Genomic DNA, 22172 nt, shown 5'->3' on the forward strand with positions numbered 1-22172 from the left:
TGGAGAGTCAGCAGGAAGAATCGTGACAGCTTGAAAGCTATAGATTATTTTGTTTAAAATTTCAGGAGAAAAGTGGTCCATATGTATTAACAGCAGCTTAAGCATAAAAACCTGATAAAATTGTATGTTAGTGCAGAATAAAAACATGCCACTTACAAAATAGCTGCTGATTATCAGTCAGGAGATACTTACTTGGCTTACATGAACTGGCGTTAATATCAAATCCAAAACACCAGACCAGCCAGAGAAAACACCCAGTGGTATAGCATAGGCTAAAGCAATCATCAAGAATCGGAAATTGCTGTGAAGACAAAACATATGCAATTAGCTGCAGCTTATATTAGAAATTGTGCACCAAGATTAGCTGCTAGAGTAAATTGCACCCTAGAATCTATATTCTGCCCGTCAAGAAAAATAGCAGAGTTCTGAAGAGTGAGTGAGCCAGGAAAAACAATGAAGTTATCCGGACATGTCACTAAAATACCAGTGGCTGAGATGTTACTGCCTTAGCACTGTGGTATTTAAAACAGCCAGTCTCTACATTCAAAGACTTTTGGTAACATGCTGGGCTCATATGTTTCTCATTTCCACAAGCAGTTCTGCATTTGCATGGGCAACCCAGTTAACCTAAGTGCATGTTAGAAACAATAAGCACTAATTCAATTTACAAAAAGCGTATTTCAAGTATAAAATCAGAGGTTCATACTTTCACAAAATAAAAAGTAAAAACAATTTAGAAAGGGAAGGTTTTGGGAATAAGGCATGCACAACTGCAAGAGTGGGAAATTTTGACAGTTTGAGCTATCAAAACACAGAGACAAGTATAATAGTCTGCTCTAAATACTCAACATGTTTTCTTTTATCCCCAATTAAAATTATCCAACTCTTAGTATTCGGTGAAGATAAAGCATCAAAGCTGTGCCGTTATCATCACTGTACACAGCTAAACAAGATTTGGCAGACAAACACCACCAATCCCCCCTCCCTGCAGCCATCACCACAACCAAAATTAAACGCGACACCTTTGCTAAGGGGATCTAACTTTTCCTATAAAATGTTTCCATTTGGGAACAGAAAATGTGCTTTGAACCCTGTAACACTGCCATTTTTAAGTGAAAAGATGTTATGGCAATTCCCAGGTTATCCCAAGGGATATCTGTGTAGCCACAAAACGCACCCCCTCACACCTTTTCCCAAACAATTTATATAAACTTGATATTGATCAGCAGTACCAGTTCCTTGGTATGCAGCAGCAATTTAACAGCACCTAGTTATGAAAGCCAGGGGGAAGGTAAGAGTTTCAAAATAAAAAATTCTCCCAAACATTTAGAGGTTTGCAGCTTACACTGTTTTACTCCCCTCAAAGATTCAAAGCACCCCTGCCAGCACTCTTTTACACACTGTTCTTCTCACACATCCTCATCTTGCATAACAGATTTATATCACACGAACATATCCTCCTCTTTCAGAATCATTCATGTCAGATTTATTATTTTTTTTAATGCAAAGAAAAACAACTCCCAAACTTCCAGCTCTTCCACACACAGCTCCTATTTCTCTGAATGCTAATGCATTTGCTGTCTTCCAGACAACAATTTTTTTCTCTCTTTAAGAATGCCGTACTCCTATGCTAGTGTATCCTGTGTCATCCTAACATCTCTCTTTCATCTCTCTTAAGGTAGGTGTTCTGATATTACTTAATACTACCCATGTAAAAGCTGTTCCAGTACCTGTAGAAGGAAATAAAAAGGAACACACTCATTTTGCATGGACATTATATAGCCACATTACAGACTGCAAAGAAGGAGCAAGTCTGAAAGCACTGCTCCAAAATAACACTTGCTCATTATTCAAAATCTTTGGGTATCTGTCTGAACCTCACCTTCATTAAAGAGCTGCTTCTGCAGGGTAAGTACTTGTAACTTACTTGACCCAGATTTCCTGTGCTGTGTTTATTTTCTCTAACTCCAGCCACGAGACAGACCGGCATGTGGGGTAGCTGCTCCATCACGTGCAGCTCCTGGTCCCAGTGTCAGACCCAGCTCTGCATCACGACATCCTCCAGTGACAGAGGCTCCCATGCTGCCACCCTGCCTAGTCTTCACATTAAAGAAGCTGACCTGGACAAGGCTGCATGCAGTGGCAAAGTAACACCCATCACCAGATGTCACTTTGTCCCCTTGCCCAGCAATAGCTAGCATTGTCTGCATTAAGTGTTAAAGCCATCTGAAACACATCTCAAGCATCAGCTCCACTTTTCACAGCTTCAGCAACTTATATTTGTTTTTGCAATTTTGCAACTGCTCCACTGAAAATAGAGAAATGAGCTGTCTGTCACACCATCAACTGGTGAACCCACACTGTTTTCCATCATATCAGCCTTTATGACAGGATATCAGCATCAGGCTCCATTCTCCTGGAATACGAATTGGCTTTTCTTCTGCTTTTTTTTCCCTTCCCTTTTTCTTCCCCCCCCCCCCCCGAATCCTGCTTAATGTACCAGAATTCATAAAACAGGCTGGTTCGGAGGGGAGCCCTGTCAAAGTCAGTCAACATTTTCAGAATAACTTTGACAGTGCCTATTAATATCAGGCACACTCCGAGCTGCTCTCAGCCTGGATGGTGATGTCATGTAAAAGTTTCATGAAAGAAGTAATGATGTACAAAAACCTTGCTACGAAATTTGAAAAACGGCTTACACAGCCCCTTGAAGATATAAAAGGCATGTAACTGGCTACTAGCATCTAATTACTTAAAAGCTAAAATCACTGTATGTTCTCCTCAGACAAATGTTAAGACAAACCATTTACTTGTATTAGAATTTTTCCCAGGGAAATTTCTGGCATATTTTGAAATATAAATAAAAAAATCATATTCATGTCACCAAAGAAACCAAGAAAGGGCACAGCACTTTTTTTTTTTTTTTAAATCAAAATTCAAAGTACACCCATCACACTGTGTAATAGACTGTTAAAAGAATCAGGCTTAGCTCCCATGCCATGACTAATCTGTCGACTCCCACTGCAGGCTGAGAGAGTTGGTTATCTCCTGATACCAGAGATCAGCTAATTGTTATAATCTGTCAGAAGCAGGAAACCTCCCAGTCTGGAGAAGGAACCATGTTCCTAAGCAACTCCCCCAAAAATGGCCTACAGAGGGTGCTTGACCCTAAGAAGACCTATAAAACGCAACTCTGCAAGGAGCAGTTTGTGAAGACAACAGCTCGACGACCTGAAGGCACGAAGGAGCGTGGGAGTTGCAAGGATGTGACAGATCCCTTTGGCACCCAAGGGAAAAGGTCCATGACTTCAATGGTAAAGTTATGCTGCACAGCTTTAGTTTGAATTAAAAAAAATAAAAATAAAAAATACCTGAAGCCTAGAGCAGAGAAGAGGGAAGTGATGAAAGCCTCAGTTCTCAAGAATGGTTTTTGGTGCATAGTTGGGTGAAGTCAGTCGACCAGCTCACACACATCCTGAATTTCTTACACGCACAGTTCTCACACCAGAGGGTAAGTAGGCAATAAAGGAGGAATTCTGATTTCCTGGTAGTCATCAGCAGATTACCTTTAAGCCTACATGACTAAGTCAAAAGAAAGACCCTCTTTGCCAAGAATTATGAAGTCTAGATTAGGCAGGGAACAGGGCTCAGAAGCCTAATGAACCAGCTGATGGATTTCTCTTGAAGTACAGCAGATACCATTTTCTTTTATAAAAAAAACTCTTGCCTGATGGATTGTTGCTGAAAGGTTCCCCAAGATAAGTGGTTTTAACGATGAACTGTTGATTGCTTCATGTACAGAGGAATGAAGAAGTACCTTTGATAAGGGGTAGCATGGAAGAATGCATAAATACCAGAGGGGAGGGAAGGATCTACCTGACTGCAATTAAGCAAAAACCCTCATGGTTCTTGGAAACGCTATAAACTATGCTCATTATTTAAGTGTCCAGGTTGTTTTCCTAAGCTTTGTTGATTGTGAATGGTAAGCCACTTTTGCTGCTTATCTCCTGCCTGTACCAGTATCACAGGCCCAGTATTTATAATATGTTGAACAAGCAATGTAATAGTTATAAAGCTCCCAAATGGAGCACTGTCAACTGAAATTTTACACTTCACCTGCGGAGTCAGTTGCTGTTTGGATTTCTGTTTGACAGCAACATTTTTACAACACAGCCCTCAGGCAGGGTCTCAGCACATACCAGCTTGGGCGTTTAACAGCATCATTGTGTGTGCTAAGCGTCCTTATGGGAATTGCTATTTTTTAATATCCTGAGTAGGTCACTTTGCAGACTAACCAGCCAGCTGCATTCACACCTTCTCCCAGCTGCCAGCCTACTCCAGGGTGAATGCACAGAAGCAAGTGTTTTGTCAGTTTACTCCCCCAAACTGAAACAAAACTCTCCAAAAACACCAGAGAGAGAGAGAAAAAAGAGGGCTAAGTTGCTTTTTCTGGCCCTTCACATACTTTTAGAAAGCACAGAACACGATAGATCTGTAGCAACTAAATGCTTGAAGATCTAAAATTACCAAGATTTAAGCAGACCATTTTGAACAGATTCAGCTCCTATAACTACATTACTACAATAAACAATTGCAGTAAAAGTTTGAAGCTCCCAAGTGAAATCAACCATACTCTGCACCACAATTCTTTTCTGCCCCAGGAAGTTCTTCTACGCATTATCAGGTACCAGGCACAGGCCTTCACTATTTTACTCAGCATTATTATTACAGTTGCTCTGATACCAGATTCCTATTACACAAGACATTTTACAAACACTAGGGGAGGGACTGGGTCTTACCAAAAGAGCTAACAATCTAAGCAGACAACAAAAGAGAAGCTGTAAAGCTGAATATGTTGCTTTCTTTATAACCTTTTTTCTTTTAAAATAAATCAAGGAAACTATCACATCTTTGAACATGTCTGGAAGCATCTGGAGACTTTTCCTATCCCCACTTTATATTTTAACATATGAGTAATGAGATTTAATAGATCATACAATGGTTTCAGATACTTCATTCATTGCTCCCATGGCTGAATGAAAGCAGCTGTATACTTCTTCGAATGGTAAGCAACTCCCAAATTCCTTCCAGTGTAAGAAGCATGGAAGAAAGCAGCTTTATAGTTAGTTACGCCCAGTGTTAACTGCTATCTCACACCCAGCACAATGCACTGTTAACAATTTTGTATAACCTGATGTAACAGAAGTGTAGCATAAGAAAAGCTGTGCTAAAAGGATGACTACAGCAGTGTTGGTGCAGAAGGATTCTGGCAAGAATGCTTGACATATTCCCATTTAAAATTTAATGTTGGCTTTTTAGCAGTTAGCATCCTTTTATGTCTCAGCATTAATATTTAATTTGATTTTGTTTAAAAGCACTACGAACTAACTTGTTTGTTCGATGAGAAGATTAAAGCACACTTGTGTTTATTTATTCAGGTGCTGATATTTCAAGTGGAAACCAAATGAGGACCTACCTTAGAAGCCTGCAAAAGCTTCTCCTGTAGCTAAGCCGTTGACTAGCTGCAGCCACGCTGGGAGGGAATGGAGGGCGTGAGGGGAAGTAGGCCAATGCTGCGGAAAATATCAAGGAAACCATTCCAAATTCTAAACAAGAGGGCAAAGAAAAACAAATCAGAGAACAGATGTTAGCACTGAAAGACTTATTTCAGCACAGCATTGTTATCAGCCAGCCTCTAATACATAAATCCTACGATAAGTGCTTTACCGCTCCTGACAACAGACCTGCATAACTTGAAGGATTTTTACCCCCACTCCCCAAGCAAGATTTCAAATTGAGATGGAGAATCAATGAGACAGAGAAATACCGGCAGTCAATTCCAATGAAAAGAGCTGCAGAGCAACAGGCTCACACATGGGGAACTAGGTGAAGCAAAAGGCAAGCTTTTGTTTTTTCTCTTTAAAGAGAACTAGGAAGATCCGGTCACATTTCTTTGCAATGGAAGTAATGCAAGGCAGGTAACAGCATGCTAGAGACTTTAAACAGATGGGACTGGGGAAGCTCCAGGGCATGGAACGACAATTACTTGGTATACAGGATGATGAAGGCAAACAAAAGGTCAACCAAGGCAGCATCTTGGATACAAACAGTATTACATGGCAATGGAATATAAAAGGAAAAGCATAGGAGCAGCCATTGCTTAGGAATAGAGAGAACGGAGGTAATATGGGGAAAAAATGAAAGAATACAGCTGTTTGTAGATGCTCCTCTTGTTTAGCAGCAGGTGTTCCAGATCTTCAAAACATTTCATAGTAGAAATTTGGACATGACCCTGCAAAGGGATGAGCACTTCACAGAAAATTGTCAGCAAGCCCCAAGATCAGACATTCTGAAGAAAAACAACTCTATCCACATTCAGTCTAATTAATTTGTTTTACAGGCCTTTTACAACATAGATCATGTTATCCACAGACCTCAATCCAAAATATTACTGCTGTCCTCTTTGAAAACAAGATTCTTTGCTGCCAGAGAGAAAAACGTATAGCTGAAGTGTGTTATCTTAAAAGAACCTGTGATCATATTACAAAGAATTGTTCACCAACACCACAAATAAATTCCAACAGAGCTGGATACTCAGTTGCATTCATTTTCTTCTTTCTTTTTTAATAAATCAATATGAACGTGGCACTTCGCCAGCTTTTCTGCTAAACTAAAAGAAAAGAAGTTCAGGAAACTGAAAAATAAATAATACTTAAGTGTTAAAGGATCAGCTGTAGATTGGGATGGGAAATGAACACTTACAGGGAAAAATAATCTACCCTAAATTTATTTTGAAAGCATACCAGAAATGTGACAATGCTAGTCTCCATGATCAAATCAAAAAGGATTCTTTTTGAACCGTGTGGTGTCTCTTTTCCCCTACTGTGGTCTAATTACAGCTTTTGTGTGTCAAGGTCCTTGCAGTCCCTCTACTACTCCTCTAGTTTCCGGAAGATAGATGAATTTCTATCTTCCTGTGCATTGTTTTTGAGAACACAAGCAATGAATAAAGAAGTGGCCACAATTGGTTATCTCATATCTAAGAAAAGGATGAGAGGCTCTGTCATTATAGGATGATACTGGACAGGGAACCAAGGCTTGCCAAAGACTCTTTATCCCCTTGTCCTACATCTACATACAGATTTATAGGTACATGCACATCCACACTTGGTAACATATTGAAAGGAAGATTTCAGATTGCAGATGGGTAGAGCCAATAAGAATGTGATCACGTAAAAACAGAGGTTTTCTAAGGTGCTTATTATTTAACTTTATTATACTGCAATGGCATAAGGTGAAAGGCTACATCTTCCTACAAAGAATATAAAACAGGTTGATGATTTTTTTCTAAGTCATGGTAATATTTTACAACAGGTGCTCATCTGGGGCCTCTTCTAAGGGTTACCACCTCAAGATTCATGCCAGTCAGATTACTGCAGTAGGAGCAGTATAGTAACTACTTTTTTTTTTTTTTAATTATTAAAATCAGCATGCAGTCCTTGTAGTATCATCTTGCAGCTCTTTAATGTTTCCCAGTGTTATACTTCCTAGGCTAATGAATTTGCCTTGCAAGCACTGCCCTCGTGCACAAAAGAAAAAGAGCAGAATTCACTTTGGAGCCTATCCAAAGCCAAAGCAGCTCCCTCTACTTAAAAATAGAAGTCTTTATTGCCACCTTAGCTTTGTGTATCACACTTGCACCTCTACTAAAAGTCCAGGTATTGCCAAATGCATTTGATTCCTTACATCTTGAATTGCTTCTTCATTAGGAAGCCTACCATCAACACAATCATTGTTTATTGTACCAGACTAGGTAAAGAAAAATACATTCCCAGGACAAATATTAGATTGCAAGCAAGGAATAAAAAGGCAAAAGATAATATTGACCTATATCTTATGTTTTGAGACCAAGAGAGCTGCTGCCATGAAAGAGGAGCTCTTCCACAGAAGCTATCAGATTCTCAACAGTGCAAAGGATGCAGCAAAGCACTTGGAACTGGGCAAGTCAGCATAAATTAGTGTGCAGAAATAGAGCGCTGTATATGTTTTGCTGAGGAATGAATCTGAAATGTCTCACAAAAGCAATGAGGATATCATGCCACAGTGACCTGTGAATGTCGATGTGGAGAGATGCCTGCACCATAGCCCTGGAAGCAGGCACTCCTGCTGGCTGTGTAAGCCCTAAACAGAGAAAGAGAGGTTTACAGAGATACAAGCCTCCTCGATACAAGTCTTTTTCCTTCTGAAAGACAGATTTACAGGACAAAATCCTACCCGAAACCAAAGAAACCCTCACCTTCTCCTGAAAGGTAAAGGAAGGCACTTCATATATATGTGCATATATATATATATATATACACACACACACACACACGTGAAGTGCCCTCCTTACCCCTTTGTTTTTCTTATGTTTATATACACACATGTACTTTACACACAGCTATATATGCATACATGCAAAAATTTGTAAGAAATGGTGATTTTTCATTAATATTTAGGAAAGCACATAGATAAAAGCTCTGCCTCAAGTCCAGAGTGGTTCGAGCTTCCTTAAGCAATACAGGTAATACAATTCAATCCTGATTTGCTACATCCGTACTATTTCAGCTGTGAACCGGAATGTGTAGAAACACAGATGACACAGAAACAAGTTGATATTTCAGCTGAGCTCTTAGTCCATGTCCGAGATACAGGAACAGCAATTTAATGAAACACAGAAGAGACTGGAGTTAACAGAGCAATTTCAGAATGGGTTTATAAGCAATTGCTTCGTAATCATGTTTGAGGTTAAGTCCTTGGAAAATTAGCACACACTTGTCACGCTACTGATCCCAAGTTAACAATTCACATTATTAGGGTTTTAAAAATAACTAAGTTCTGGGTGCTGCTTATCTAATAGTACCTCATGCAACAGCAACAAGCTCCATCACAAACAAAACACTCAAGAATGCAGAGTGCCTGTCCTATGAAACTGGCTTTCCTATAGCACCTTAAATGAGAAGTCATACCAAGCTCTACTGTACTTCCTAAAGAAGTGGGACACTTGAGTCCAGCTCCTTGTTCTGTCCCATTCTCTAACACCTTTACTACCTTTGAAGACTGTTTGACTTTCATTTTCTGCCTAGCTGATTTAAGGGGATGAATAATACCCTACCAAACCTATAAGGTATTTTGTGGTCCACAGGTGGACAGAGCTGTACAACTACCATGAGGTACCCACCACAAGTTGTCACCTACCACGGGACAGAATTTCCTCTATCTCTGGAGCCTACCTGGCACAGCAGAGCACAGAAGAGATAAGCAGCAGGGTCAGCTGCCTCTCGAGCTCCTGGGAAAAAGGGAGCTGAGGTGTGATGGAACAAATCCCGTAAGGGATATGAAGCAACCTCCTCTTGGGATGGCTCCTGCCAATTTCAAACCAGTTGAATGTTTTGCCACTGTCTCAGTGATTCTCCACAGGCCACTGACATTCAGGAACCATCTCTTTTTCAGTGCCTGAACAACAAAAGGATCTTGGAAAGACCCCTTGAGACACATAGCTAACACTGCAAGTACAGCTGCACAGTGAACCCCAGCTATGTATTTAAAAGTACTTAGAACAGAGGAAGAACTACAGCTGCCCCACAAAACACACATCCTAAGAAACTGAAGAGCTGCTGTAGGATGATCTTATGCTGGGACCAACAATCCCAAGCAGGTTTACAGGACGGGCTGTTTTTAAGTCCTTGCTGACTCAGAAAGGCAGAAAGAGCTGTGCTGAAACACTGCACAGCAAGACAGATCTCTGAACCTTGCTGGCAAGCAAGATCTATTCCCATCTTCTCAAGAAAATACTCAGGAAAGCTTCCCGGAACAGAAGAGAAGAAAAAGTGAACCTAATGGGCTGCTGAAAGCAACATTTTTAGTGCTAATAGGCTCAAGGAAGGGGTTTTAGGTACAAAACTGTAGTTCCTTAGGGCAAATGAATTCTTCTTGCTCCACGGAAAATCCAGAAAGAGTGGGTTAAAGCACTTTTCTAATCATTGGATTTTTGTTCCTCTTTTATCTGCTGCTCAGCAGGACACAAACTCACTCTACTTCGCTTTTTCTTCCTTCCTTCCCACTGGTCACCTTATCTTCCATGAAATTTTGGGGCTCTAACATCAGATTTATCTCTGATAAGAGCCTAACCAAACCCAAATTTCATTGTTTCAATAACTTTGAGTCCAGCAAGAAGTATTTGAAAGGAAAGAGTCAACTACCTGCTGAAACAGGATCCAGGCTCTACTATGCTTTCTTTGAAATTTACAATAAAGTGGACTTCACCCAATACAAGTATTAACTTCACAAAATTTCCATAAGAATAGCAGCAAGAAATAAGTGATCACAGTTAACTCAATCCCATGAACTATGAGTTACACAATATACATACACCTTAAGATTTCTGGAATGCATAGGACTAAGCCTTAGCTACATTTCTGAGGCTGGAATTATAAGCAAAAAAATGCCATAACATGGTAAAGTTTAGGTGCTCTCAATGCTATACCAATTAGTATCAACTAAAAATCAGATCACAGACCCTTAAAGCACTTGGGGAACTCTTTTACTTAAAGCTTGCTGCTGAGTGTTGCTAATTTTTGTAAGTGACACGAAGAGCTGTGAAGCCACTGCATGAAAAAGAGAAAGGAAAGAAAAACTACATTATATCGGGTGAATTTTATATCAGTGTTTTTTTGCACCAAAACTGTTGTCACTTCATTGAAATTCCTCGCCACATAAGAACTAGAGGGTTTCAGTTAAAACCAAAATTTTAGTTAAGAAACAGATTGAGTTTTAATTCCAGTATTAGATTCTGAGATATTAATAATCTAATCACATTTGAAAGGCACATGCAAGTCATAAATTAAGGTTGAATTAATGCAGAATATAATTTAATGCTGGAATATACGATTTCTGTCCTCACAGAAACAGAAGAAAAAAACAACCTGTCATGGAGACTTCTCTTTTTAATGAAAATTCAAGAAGTGATCAACAGTTTGGAAGCACTGGGCAAGTATAAGCTCTCCTAGAAAATGTTATTCCTAAGATCAGCTGATACAAACAATTGAAATTCTTCACTTGGAATCAGTCTGTACGAAAGATTACCTTATAATTTTTGCTACGCAAAAGGGAAAAAGTGAACCCTTCTGATGGCAGAACATTTTACCACTTCATTATTTACCATCAATATAGTTACCGTTTCCTTTGCAGACCAGCCACTAGAGGGTAGTGCTTCACAAGTACCAAACATACAAGTATGTAAATGTTTTATAATTAACTTTTTTTTAAACACACCTGCATACAATACAGCCTCAATGCGGTCCTTGATGTGCTCAGTGTTGCTTTGTGATACCAGCAGGTGGTGAGATGTTCCATTAGGAGATGGCACTACAAGAGGTCCCACTAAAAACGCACCAGCAGCACCCAGGTAATTGAGCAGAGATGCTATAGCTGTTGCTGTGGCACGTTCATCTGGAGAAAACCACGTCGTGGAAAGAAATGGTGCTGCGTTCATCACAGTTGGCCCCGCCAAGCCATTTAACAGCTGCCCTCCATGAATCAGCCTGGAACAGAGAATAGAGATGACAGCCATTTGGATGATAATCGCCTGTTTAAAAAGTAAAAAAAAAAAAAAATAAATAAAATAAATTGCACATAAGATACTGAGTGCCTGGAATGGAGTAACGGCACAAAGAAATGAAAGTCCTGTGCAAAACAAAAAAAAAGAATATTCAATACACTAAAAGAAGCCCAATTAGACTGATTTAAAGAATCCAGGTCTACTCTGTTCTCATTACCTCAGATAAATGGAGAAGCAAATGTTCTCTTCAAAGCAGGAAAGGAAGAGGGAATAAAAGGAACTTTCTTTGCAGAAAAAAAAGAAAAGGTATCATGATAGGATCTAAAAGTATAAAAGGAATAGTAGCAGAAAAGCTTTAAACTACAAGCATCTTAAACCTGACCCCTTGCCTGCATAAATCCCACAGAAGATTTAAATTAGTTACGTCAGATCCCAAGCTGAAACACTTCAGCAAAAAATACTCTGCATATTTTTTCACTGCATTATTTATTTTTATTTACACACGCAGATGAGCTTTATGTGCCTACAGATGAGGAGGCCAGGCTGTTGAGGTTTCCAAGAGAATCATCTTCTGCAGCAATCTGGCCATTCTCAACATGGTGTTGAAACAGCCAAGGAAACCCAGATTTTTCTTGTTTTTCACACTCATTGGATTTAACAGATAAGACTGGTGACAAAACAGAGATGCTACTTCCAAGCACTGAAGTCCCTACAACTTTTGGCTTCATATTAGTACAATAAGCACATACAGAAAGGACTTTTTGAAGGTTCTCCTACATGTGTAATTCAGCCAGAAACCTTCTACTTTGACTTTTCCAAAAGTGATCGGCCATGAAAGGCAAAATCATTTGGGAATTTATATAAAAACAGCTAGCAAATCAAACAAAACACAGCAACCCTACAAAGTAGATCTATCCTTTGTGCAATAAAATGGTGGCAGATGATATTTTTAAATGGGTGATGTTTTTCAATGCATAGCAGGAACCCAATGTTATTGCTCAAGACTTGAGTTGTCAGCCATAAAAAGCTATGGCCTGAAAATGGGGAAACAACAAGTTAGCAATGTTTAGGCAATGTTTCAAGCCACAAATGACTAAATAATATATAGCATGACAAGAGTTTTTTAAAGCACACCATGGGACAAAATACGCAAAAGAAATGCTGACAGACTCTTTATCAAATTAACAAGCTAGCTTGTAATAAAAATGGATAAATATTACTGATTCTCTGTTGATTAGAAATTAAGTCTTTAAGAAAAAATTATGAAAAATATACAGCGAAGAAAAAAATGCTATCACGTACCATTTGAAGGAAATGCTTTCCCAGCTAGGACAAAAGTAATACCCAGTCTTGTAAGCAATTACATAAGCAATTGTATTTTTTTTATTTTTCTTTTTATATAAAGTTCACCTAGCAAGAATACATTTCATTACTATTTGTTCATGACGTGCTTCAGCTGGACATCACCAAGATGTGGCCAGGTCTTTTTACTGCTTTTTAAACTGTGGCCCCCAGTATAATCAAACGAAATAGTTTAAAATTAATAAAAAGCACTATCTAAACAATACTCTGGTATAGTTTTCTGGAGGACACATCACACAAATACGGTTACTCTCCAATCCAGCATACTTCGGACAGAACAAGTAGTACCTTGTGTACTTTGGTATATTCATTCTACTTTCCCCCTGTGATAAATTATTCCCATATTTATATGGGAAAACCCTGTTCCAGGGTATTTGCAGTTATTCTGCATCCCTAGAAACAGCTGCATTTCAGTAGCAAGTGAGATAACTACCACAATTTTACTTGAGCGTTTTGTCGTGCTCCAAAGGGAGTTTAATACTTAAATTATGGTATGCTAGGGAAAATATGTTAATACAAAATAACCTCTACAGCTATAGGTGCTATACTAACACCTCTGTTCACTCCGGTAATACTGTTTTAATTCAGGTATGCCCACTTGATTGGGCAATTCAATCTAAGGGCAAATAAAACACACTAAAACCAGAAAAAAACACAATGGTTCTGTATCTGTATCTTCTGGTAGAAAAAGTAAAGTTTTTTTTAAAAAGTCATATGTTGTGAGAATTATAAATACTCCTTTAATGTACTTACACTTCAGATTTACATTATTGATATCCAACTCCATACCTGAATAAAACTCGGTAACATAAAGGCCTTTATACTTAATACCAGAGGGAAACATATCTGTTAGTTTTACTCTGCAGATCCAGAGGGAGAAAGCAGGATTGTAGTTCAGAACTTAAATTGTACATTATTTTTCTGCCTTTGCTTAGTGTTTTCATGTAAAGAGTTTAGCTTTGTCTCTCTGTAGGCCTCTGCTGTTGATGTTCTCATCTGCTCTCCCCTGCCCTAGCCTGTGTGGTATGCTGTCTGCTCTGATTTGCCTTTCCATCTGCATTTCTGGCATTTACCAAGCTTGACATTATCATGCAGGGCAGAGCATCTCTTGTCTTCATATTGCCTAATTTTTCAAATCTAACATGTTGCGTCTAATAAAAAACATTTTCGGACTAAATTGCCACTGGTGTACAGGCTGCTTCAAACAACTTTACATGTAACAGTCTAAAGCTTATTTTATCTCTTTTTCAATACTGGTTTGAATTAAGCTTTTTTTTTTTTTTACCCTGAGAAAAAGAATTATTTGTATTGTTCCTCTACATATCCTTAACTCATTTCCCTAGAGAGATAGGGAAAAGATTCAAAATGTGATTCGGTGCATTTACTAATCTGCTACTCTGGGAGACGTATGTAGCAGCCACCACAGCTGCCAGAGAGAAATATGAACGCAACAGCACTGGTGGCTTTTCGCTGTTTGTTACAACGTCTTATCAACGCTGCACTAGATTTCAGTCTAACAGCCCACAGGAGTCTGCTCTTGTACATCACCAGCACTAAAAATTACTGCAAGATCAAGAGACATTTGTTTCTCTTATTCCCCAATTTTCTTCTTGTTTCTGCTATTGAAAATGTGCAAAGAGCAACTGGATTTTTCCTTGCCACTATTTCAGTTTGAGTCTGTACAGCATGATTTCTGTTCTCCAAGAAAAGGGCTAACAGGGTAACTTTAGTTCGGGACCCTACCTAGATGTGTTTGTTCACATTTCTTCCTGAACTGGCCTCTGAATTGCAAAAAGATGAAGCAAGGGGTAGTTCAAATACAACAGAAATTAGAGAAGAAAAAGTCTTTCCATAATGTATTTCAGCTCTTTTCCAATTTTTGTCAAGTTAAGTTTTAAATAAGTTATGTGGTTTTCATCACATCCTTAAGAGAACATTTTCTGTAAGCTTGAAGCAGTAACCTGGTTATACCTGCTTTATTCACTCCCTGCTGTCACAGCTGCAGTATCGTGTCAGGCAACAACAACAAAAGCATGTGAGGCTACAAATGCTGAAATTACAGCATCACTGAATGAACTGGATATGAAAAAGTGACATACAGGAAAAAGGCTTTAGTGATTGACAATACCATACAGCTTAGATTGGTAAGAGCTTCCATTTACAGGCTGCTTTACTTATCTTTTTCTCCCTGTATAGCTTGAAACTTTTCATACATGTTCCGAGTCCCACAAAGTATTGGATTTGTTAAGCTATTTAAAAGCTGTATTATATAAACACTTTTTACATGTAAAAATAACAGACATTTAATGTTTCTACCACAGTATGTCTCATGCCTAGACGTAGAAGCATTTTAAATGAAAAAAATAACTCATTAACTTCCTTTCTCAGATAGGGAAACAGAGGCAACAGCAGAAGGAAAAATGAGCCACCCAAGAAATGACTCATAACACAATGGATTTAGACCACAGCACTGAAATAGCTCTCCAAAGCTCATCTAACATCTTTTAATTGACCTTGTTTTGGGAAGGCTAGCAATGGAGAAGTCATATCAGAGCTTTAACATTAATGAATAGAGTGGAAAGTGTTTTCACTTTCCTTTGGTAAGAAATACAGTGGAAAAATGAGGCAGCCAGCCCCCATGCATCACTTGGACTCTCTCATCACAGATCTTCTCTGTCAGCCTCCGATGAGCCTCCAGTTGACTGGGAAATGAGGTTCCTCTGGGTCCCAGGCAGGAGAGGAGCCCATCTCAAGAGCCTTGTGAAAACGGGATTTCTGGTTGATTTTCTTCCTGAAATTTTTACTATGCTTTTCCTGCTAGCTGCTATGTCAACTGACTGCTTAGTCATTACTCCGACTTCTATACAGATGCAATGAACAAATTGGTAACTCAGTCTTGTCGCTCTTTGGCTATGCGTGCAAAGCAAGGAAGCCACCAAGAGCTGCTCCAGGGAAACAGCACTGTGCGTGCCTCCTATTTTGGAAAAAAATAGTAGATTAATTGCTGATCCTAACAATTAACATAAAACGGGATTCTGGATAAAGAAGTTAATATTTTACAGAAATAGATGGATGATTTATCTTTCATGCGCCTGACATTTTCACTCACTGAAAGAAGTGGATTGTTCATCTCCTGCTAATTTGGAAGACGAATAAGTTTATATAGTGATTAGCTCATTGTGGTAGCTCCTGGAAGCAAATGAAAGAGACCCTTCCACTAGAGGACTTCAGAGCACTTTCAAGTGCTATTGAATTTAGCCATACTACACAGCAACAAAGCCAGAGAATACCTCCTATTCAAGTGTCTACATTGATGCATGATGCAAGTTGCTTGCCCAAGCAAAAGAATAAGAAAACACGTAGACTTATCTACATTATACATTAAAAGATTTATTGTACTTCAGAGGGCTCTGATACCACTTCTGTAATGAAAAGTCTTTGATTTTTCACAATCAAGTGACTAGAAATGGATAGAGCTTTTCCTTTAGACTCCCCAAACTAAATGCAACAAAAGGCACCTCTATTAAGTGGCACCTTCTAAGGTACAGATGGAATTTGGAAGGTCAAATTCATGCTTTGTAGCAGTTCACTGCCATGGAGTATGGCGAGAGCCTGGTGCAAACGCTGTCCTGTTTATAACCAAGAGAGAGTGCAATAAGGCTGCGTGTCTGGAAAAGGACTGAGAATAAAAAATACTGCTGGGTAAAGCAATGAATTCATCTATTAAAAATAACATTCTGAAAGATGAATTTCGTGGGAATGCACTTCTTTTCAATATTTTCATTAAATGATATATTTATACTACAAAAGCTTTATGCCTTCTGGATATTCATGGATTGAGGCCATTAGCATTTTTAGCTTGTTTTTGATGCATACGACCATTGATATGTGGAATAATTTAAAGTTGTTTTTCCCCATCAATAAGAAAAATTATTATGAGCGGAAAGCCTGAGTCACTGTGTGGTACATTATCTCCAGCAATAAAAGTAAAAAAAGAAAAGAGAAAACTTTTATAAATGCGCTGTTGACTATTTCCATCAGGAACTCAGCTCACATCTCACCCACGGCACACGTCGTGGCCTCCTCACAACCTGTCACTGCGCTACAGGAGCAGACTTTAGAAGAGCTGGCCTCAGACCACGGTGTTTCCCAGGTTTTGCAGCCTCACCTCTCTTCTCTCAGAGAAAGAAACCAGCAAACAAATTTGCAGCAGTCTGAGGAACAGCAAGTTTGGGCTTTAAATCTGAAGGAATCAAACAGCAGAGTTACTTTGAAACTATTATTACTGAGAGCCTGCCAAGAAACAGACAAGGATTTGCAAGGAGAAGCAGTGGCAATCTCAGGCCAAGACCCCGACGTCTCTGTCAGACATCCTGACAGAGAACGGGAGGGCGCAGGAGGATGGCGAGACCCCTGACAGCGTGGTGACAAATTCACTCACGTCCCCGTGCCATCACGCCAAGCGACTGTACGGTCATCACAGCTGTCACACGGCAGCAAAGAGTGGTTTGTCACTCAAAGCATTACCCGTGTTTGAAGGATGAGGGTATACGAAGTCAAAACTTCTTTTTGGATTTTGATTTTGATTAAAATGGGCTTTCCACCCTCCCTCCCCCCCTTTTAAGGCCATTCCACAAACCCCTCATTGAAAGGAGATATCTTTAAAGCGACATGAACAGAGGATGCATTCAACAAATTCAAACAGATCCAAAACAAACAGCGTTGCTGTAAACTAAAAGTAGGCAATTACATTAGGGGCTAATGAGGCAAAACATCCTGAAACAAGTTATCGGGGAAAGGCACCGGGAATGGCTGCTAGCGGGTCTGCCGTGTGAGAAATCTGAGGAAAATTTAGCGCTAGAGGCAAAAACTAACTACGATTTTTTAAGTGAAAGAGTAGGAGAGCACAGGAGAGGCAGTAAACTAAAGACTTGGATAAACAAGGCCCTTTTAAATATTCCCACAAAACTTTTTTTCAGGCCAGTGAAAGAGCAAGAGGACACTTTGATCATAATGCAGCAATGTGGATATGAACTCAACTAATATGAATTCCTCTTTAAGGGCAGAAATTACCCAACAGTAAGAGTCACAAGACACTACTGAAGTCAAAGATCTCAAGATGACAAAAAATAATTAAAGGATCTCTACAGCTGAATAAGAACTTCTATTATATGAGATGGAGCTGAAAATCCCACAAATATATTCTCTTGCCTTCCAGCATAAACTTATGCTAGTTGAGGCTTTGCAGAAACACTGTCTACTAAATATTACTGCAGTACTAAGCCCTTGCTGAGAATTCAGAGTTTCCTTTAAGGCATTACCTGCTGGATTTACCACTCCAAGAATTTAAACAGACCGGGAGTCTGTAAACAGCTAATTCAGGAGTTTACCACCATCACCATCACATATCGCTCATCAAACAATGAGATGATCCCATGTCATTCTTTGTACTTTCAGGGATGAAAAACAGAAGGCGTGGAATTATTGAAGAATATGTATGACAAGAATAAAATATTTAATACAAACTAGGTGGCAACTAGCTAATAGAAACAAAATGTACACAAGATGCAGTAAGAGAGCATCATCTATTAGTACAGAAAAGGGAAAACTTAGATATATCTAAGTAGGGGAAAAAATTCAAAAACCTAAGACGTGGTAAATAAGTCTCTTTATAGGAACTACCAATTATCAGTATCCTCCCTGTAACACTTCGTAAATAACAAAACTGTCAGTTCATGCTGCTCCTGTTTCCACTGTCATTCTCTGTCATTGCTTTGTTGGCTTTGCAACAAATGTTTTAATGAGACTTATTACCAAACAGCACCCTCTCACTGCCACAACTCGAGGTCCTCAGTAACTAAATCTGTATTGTGAAATCTAATGTGAAGGTCAAACCCTACCAACCCACAGAATACTAAGTTCTAATAAATTTCTTAATTAATGTATTCAATACAAACAACAAGTTATGTTACATCATTTACTTCCACCTCTTTAATTATCCCATCTTTCACATTTTAAGGCAGCTTACGTGGTCAGTCTGAAAAGCCACGGATTTACATTTATGGGCTGATTTCATCATTTCCTTCTTTCTTATACGTTTCAGCTCATAGGTAGATCTAATATAGCCTTTTGACTAGATTTACTGTTTTACAACCAGATATGCTGTCTTGTAAATCTATTCCAAAACATAGAATATAAAATGTGTTGTGTTACATGGGGAGTTAAATCCTGATTTTTTCCTATTAAAAGATGGCCTCCTAATAACTAACCTGAATATCAATAGTTACAAGAGTCCAATAAAAATAACTCATTCAGTGCCAGGCAGCATTCAAAAAGGAAAGGAAGGGACCTACAGATGCAGGCAAAGCATACTGAAGATGCTCTTGTAACCTTCAGGGAAGGGAATAAGGTACAAGTCCAGAAGTGGTACAATCTTATAACATCCATTTTCTTTAAGTTCCATATATTTCACACAAACTATGAACTGAAAAACTAGGTGTGGCAAACGAATCTTTTATAGTACTGAGAACGGAGTCTAATTTTACTTTTAAAAGTCAAATTTACTGTCACATGTATGGCACTAACTTGACAAGCTCAGATGTACAGGGTAGGTTAGAAGTTTTATTTTGTAGCTTCCTTGCCTGGATGTTACAGATATTAACCTTACAGGTTAATATGGGTTGTGGAGGAAACCAAGCGAACAGGAGTGTGCATGTGTATATATATAAAATGCATATTATAAATACTGGGGGGGAGGACAGGACTTCACTAGTTCAAGTACTGGTTGATTCCTCACTCTCACACCCAAGTCCACACTTTCACATTTAGCCATGCACTCCCTCCTCAGCCTTCCCTGCATTTATGAAGTTCTGGGATGGATTCCCAGTACGGTTTTAGGTCTCACTGGCAGAGAACAAAAATTCACCATAAGGAACTGCAGCCTCAAGAGACACTCTCAAATGTTCAACCTAAATTCTCTCGTATGCAAGTCACAAGCATATATACGAGTGTCAAATGAACTGAAAACAGAGGTTAGGGTTTGCATTTAAAATATGACTCTGATTGCTGAAGATAGTCATAGTTCTTACACGTCAGAGCCAAAAGAATAATTACAGACTAGAAAGGAGCCTAAGAATACATTTGGATATTACAGGTCCATATGAGATAAGGAGCACAAAGCGGCGAGGATTAAATGTCAGTCTTAACGGTGATTTCCTCACTTCTGTGATTGCTCTGATAAGTGATGGGCTTTAGTAGCTCTCCTTAATACTAAATTACAAGAACATTGTGAGTACACAGTAGAAAAAATAAAACTGACAAATCTCATGAACATTCTTGTAATTTTACATATCTCAGCTCTGACATAATTGTCCCAGAGAAATCCTTCAGTATGTTACTGCAGATTACCCAGGGAATGAAGAAACATTACAAAACATGCCAAAACATTTAAGGGAATTCCAGTTGTGTCAGCTTTTGAGATGCTTGAATATAAACTTTTGTGTGATCCTGTCCATCTGTCTGGTTGATTGATGTTCAAATGATCATATTAATAAATACACACATTCAGAATAAATGCATAGCCTGGTGCTCGGCTAACTGTTGCTAACCCATAAAGCAGTCATGATATTCTCCAAAGTACCATTTTGTTTGGTACCACGCTTCAAGTAATTGATGAAATTTGGCCAGTCTGCCCTCAAGATAAATGCAGGTTACCTGGTATAACATCACAGTATGCACAACTATCTCGAGACATTTTCAATGAAAACCATACTTTTGCTTCACACAGTTAGCAATAATTAATTCTCTCTAGATTTTTAACAAACTGTGTAAAAGATCAAACTATTTCCTCAGGTAGAACTAATTCTTGCAAATCCCTCACTTTTTTTAAGAATAGGCTAGGTTAACAATTTTATCAACTTTGTCTTGAAATTATGCTTATTTTCACAGCATGAATAAATGAGGTAAGTAACCTTTTCCATCAGGATTCTGCCTTTTTTTTTTTTAATATGGTTCTCAATAAAATGCATCATATTTTATGCATCTTGTCAGACACTGGAAATGCCCAGGCTTTATTTCCCCAATTAAAGAAGCTGTTATTTGAGTGTTTCTCCTTAAGCATTTCTTTTACCAGGTCTTCTCACTGCTATTACACTAGAAAACTTGGTTAAAAGGTTTAAAGGAATGCAAAAATTCCCCTTCCCACCCCCAAAACCATGTCTCAGCTAAACATTGTTTGGCAATTTATTTTCAAGTTCTTACAGTTTTTATCTTTGCTTTGTTAAAGCAAAGCAGCTTTAGCAGCTATGGCACCTTTTGCCTGGGGCAATCTTTTGGCATAACTGATAAATGGAAAGCTACATAAGATCCTACATTTCACTGCATTTAAGTTATCTGACCCATTTGAGCTATACATATAAAACAGTAACCGTATACCTATATAGTTATATATAACTAAGTTACAAGATATAACTATAACTTACAGTTATAGCTACACATAAAAACCAAGATTGGTCTGAACTGATGAACTGGATGTTCAGCATCCCTTAGGGCCTTGAGGACAGGTGAAATAGGGGCCCAGTAGGGATTGCTACCACCATAACAGTATGTTTCCACCTCAAATTGAAAGGGCCACTTTAAGTAGTAGCATAATATGGTTAATTCAGCCTCCTCTGCCCACTAAGTCATTGAACAGCACCTTGAAACGGGCAACAGTGTTGGCAACAACCATCTGGAGCACCTTGGGTTTTGTTATACACTCACCAAGTACCTAAGAACTGAAATTACACCCCCCACTACCCACAGTTTACTAAACCAGTCATTATGTACTAACTGCTTACTACTGATCAGGGCTAGTTTTAAAATCAATGTTGGTATCATACTCTCAGTCCTCTGTACTTACTCTCCTGTAGTTACTATAGATTCCCACATTCAGGATATGTTGACAGGACAACTGACTGATTTGGATTGTCTGATTTCTAGGAAGCAAACTGTCTCTATCAGAAACTATTAAACTGCACGCGTACAAAATGCATTTGTTCCAGTCTCAGAGAAAATATAAGGTTACTTTGGAATGCAGATGGAAAAGACTATATGAAAAGGCCATTTTGCATTAGTTCAGCCATATCACCACCGTACAATCTCATACATCCAATATGAGAAACATGAACTAATTATTTAACATTTGCATATAAATTACATATTTTTGGGTTTT

At 38.7% G+C, this 22172-nt stretch overlaps 1 protein-coding gene across 1 annotated transcript in view; it reads right to left on the reverse strand.

Annotated features, from left to right (window-relative positions):
* The window catches only part of SLC49A4 (solute carrier family 49 member 4), a 59143-nt gene that overhangs the window by 21170 nt on the left and 15801 nt on the right, over positions 1 to 22172 (reverse strand). The window contains exons 3-5 of the mRNA XM_082763518.1: positions 11314 to 11582; positions 5477 to 5606; positions 193 to 301 (exon numbers count right to left, since the gene is read on the reverse strand). Of these exons, the coding sequence (XP_082619644.1) occupies positions 193 to 301; positions 5477 to 5606; positions 11314 to 11582 (508 nt within the window). The remainder of the gene's footprint in view (positions 1 to 192; positions 302 to 5476; positions 5607 to 11313; positions 11583 to 22172) is intronic.

This window comes from Aythya marila, assembly GCF_965140915.1.
Source record: "Aythya marila genome assembly, chromosome: 6".
NCBI classification, from domain to species: Eukaryota; Metazoa; Chordata; class Aves; order Anseriformes; family Anatidae; genus Aythya; species Aythya marila.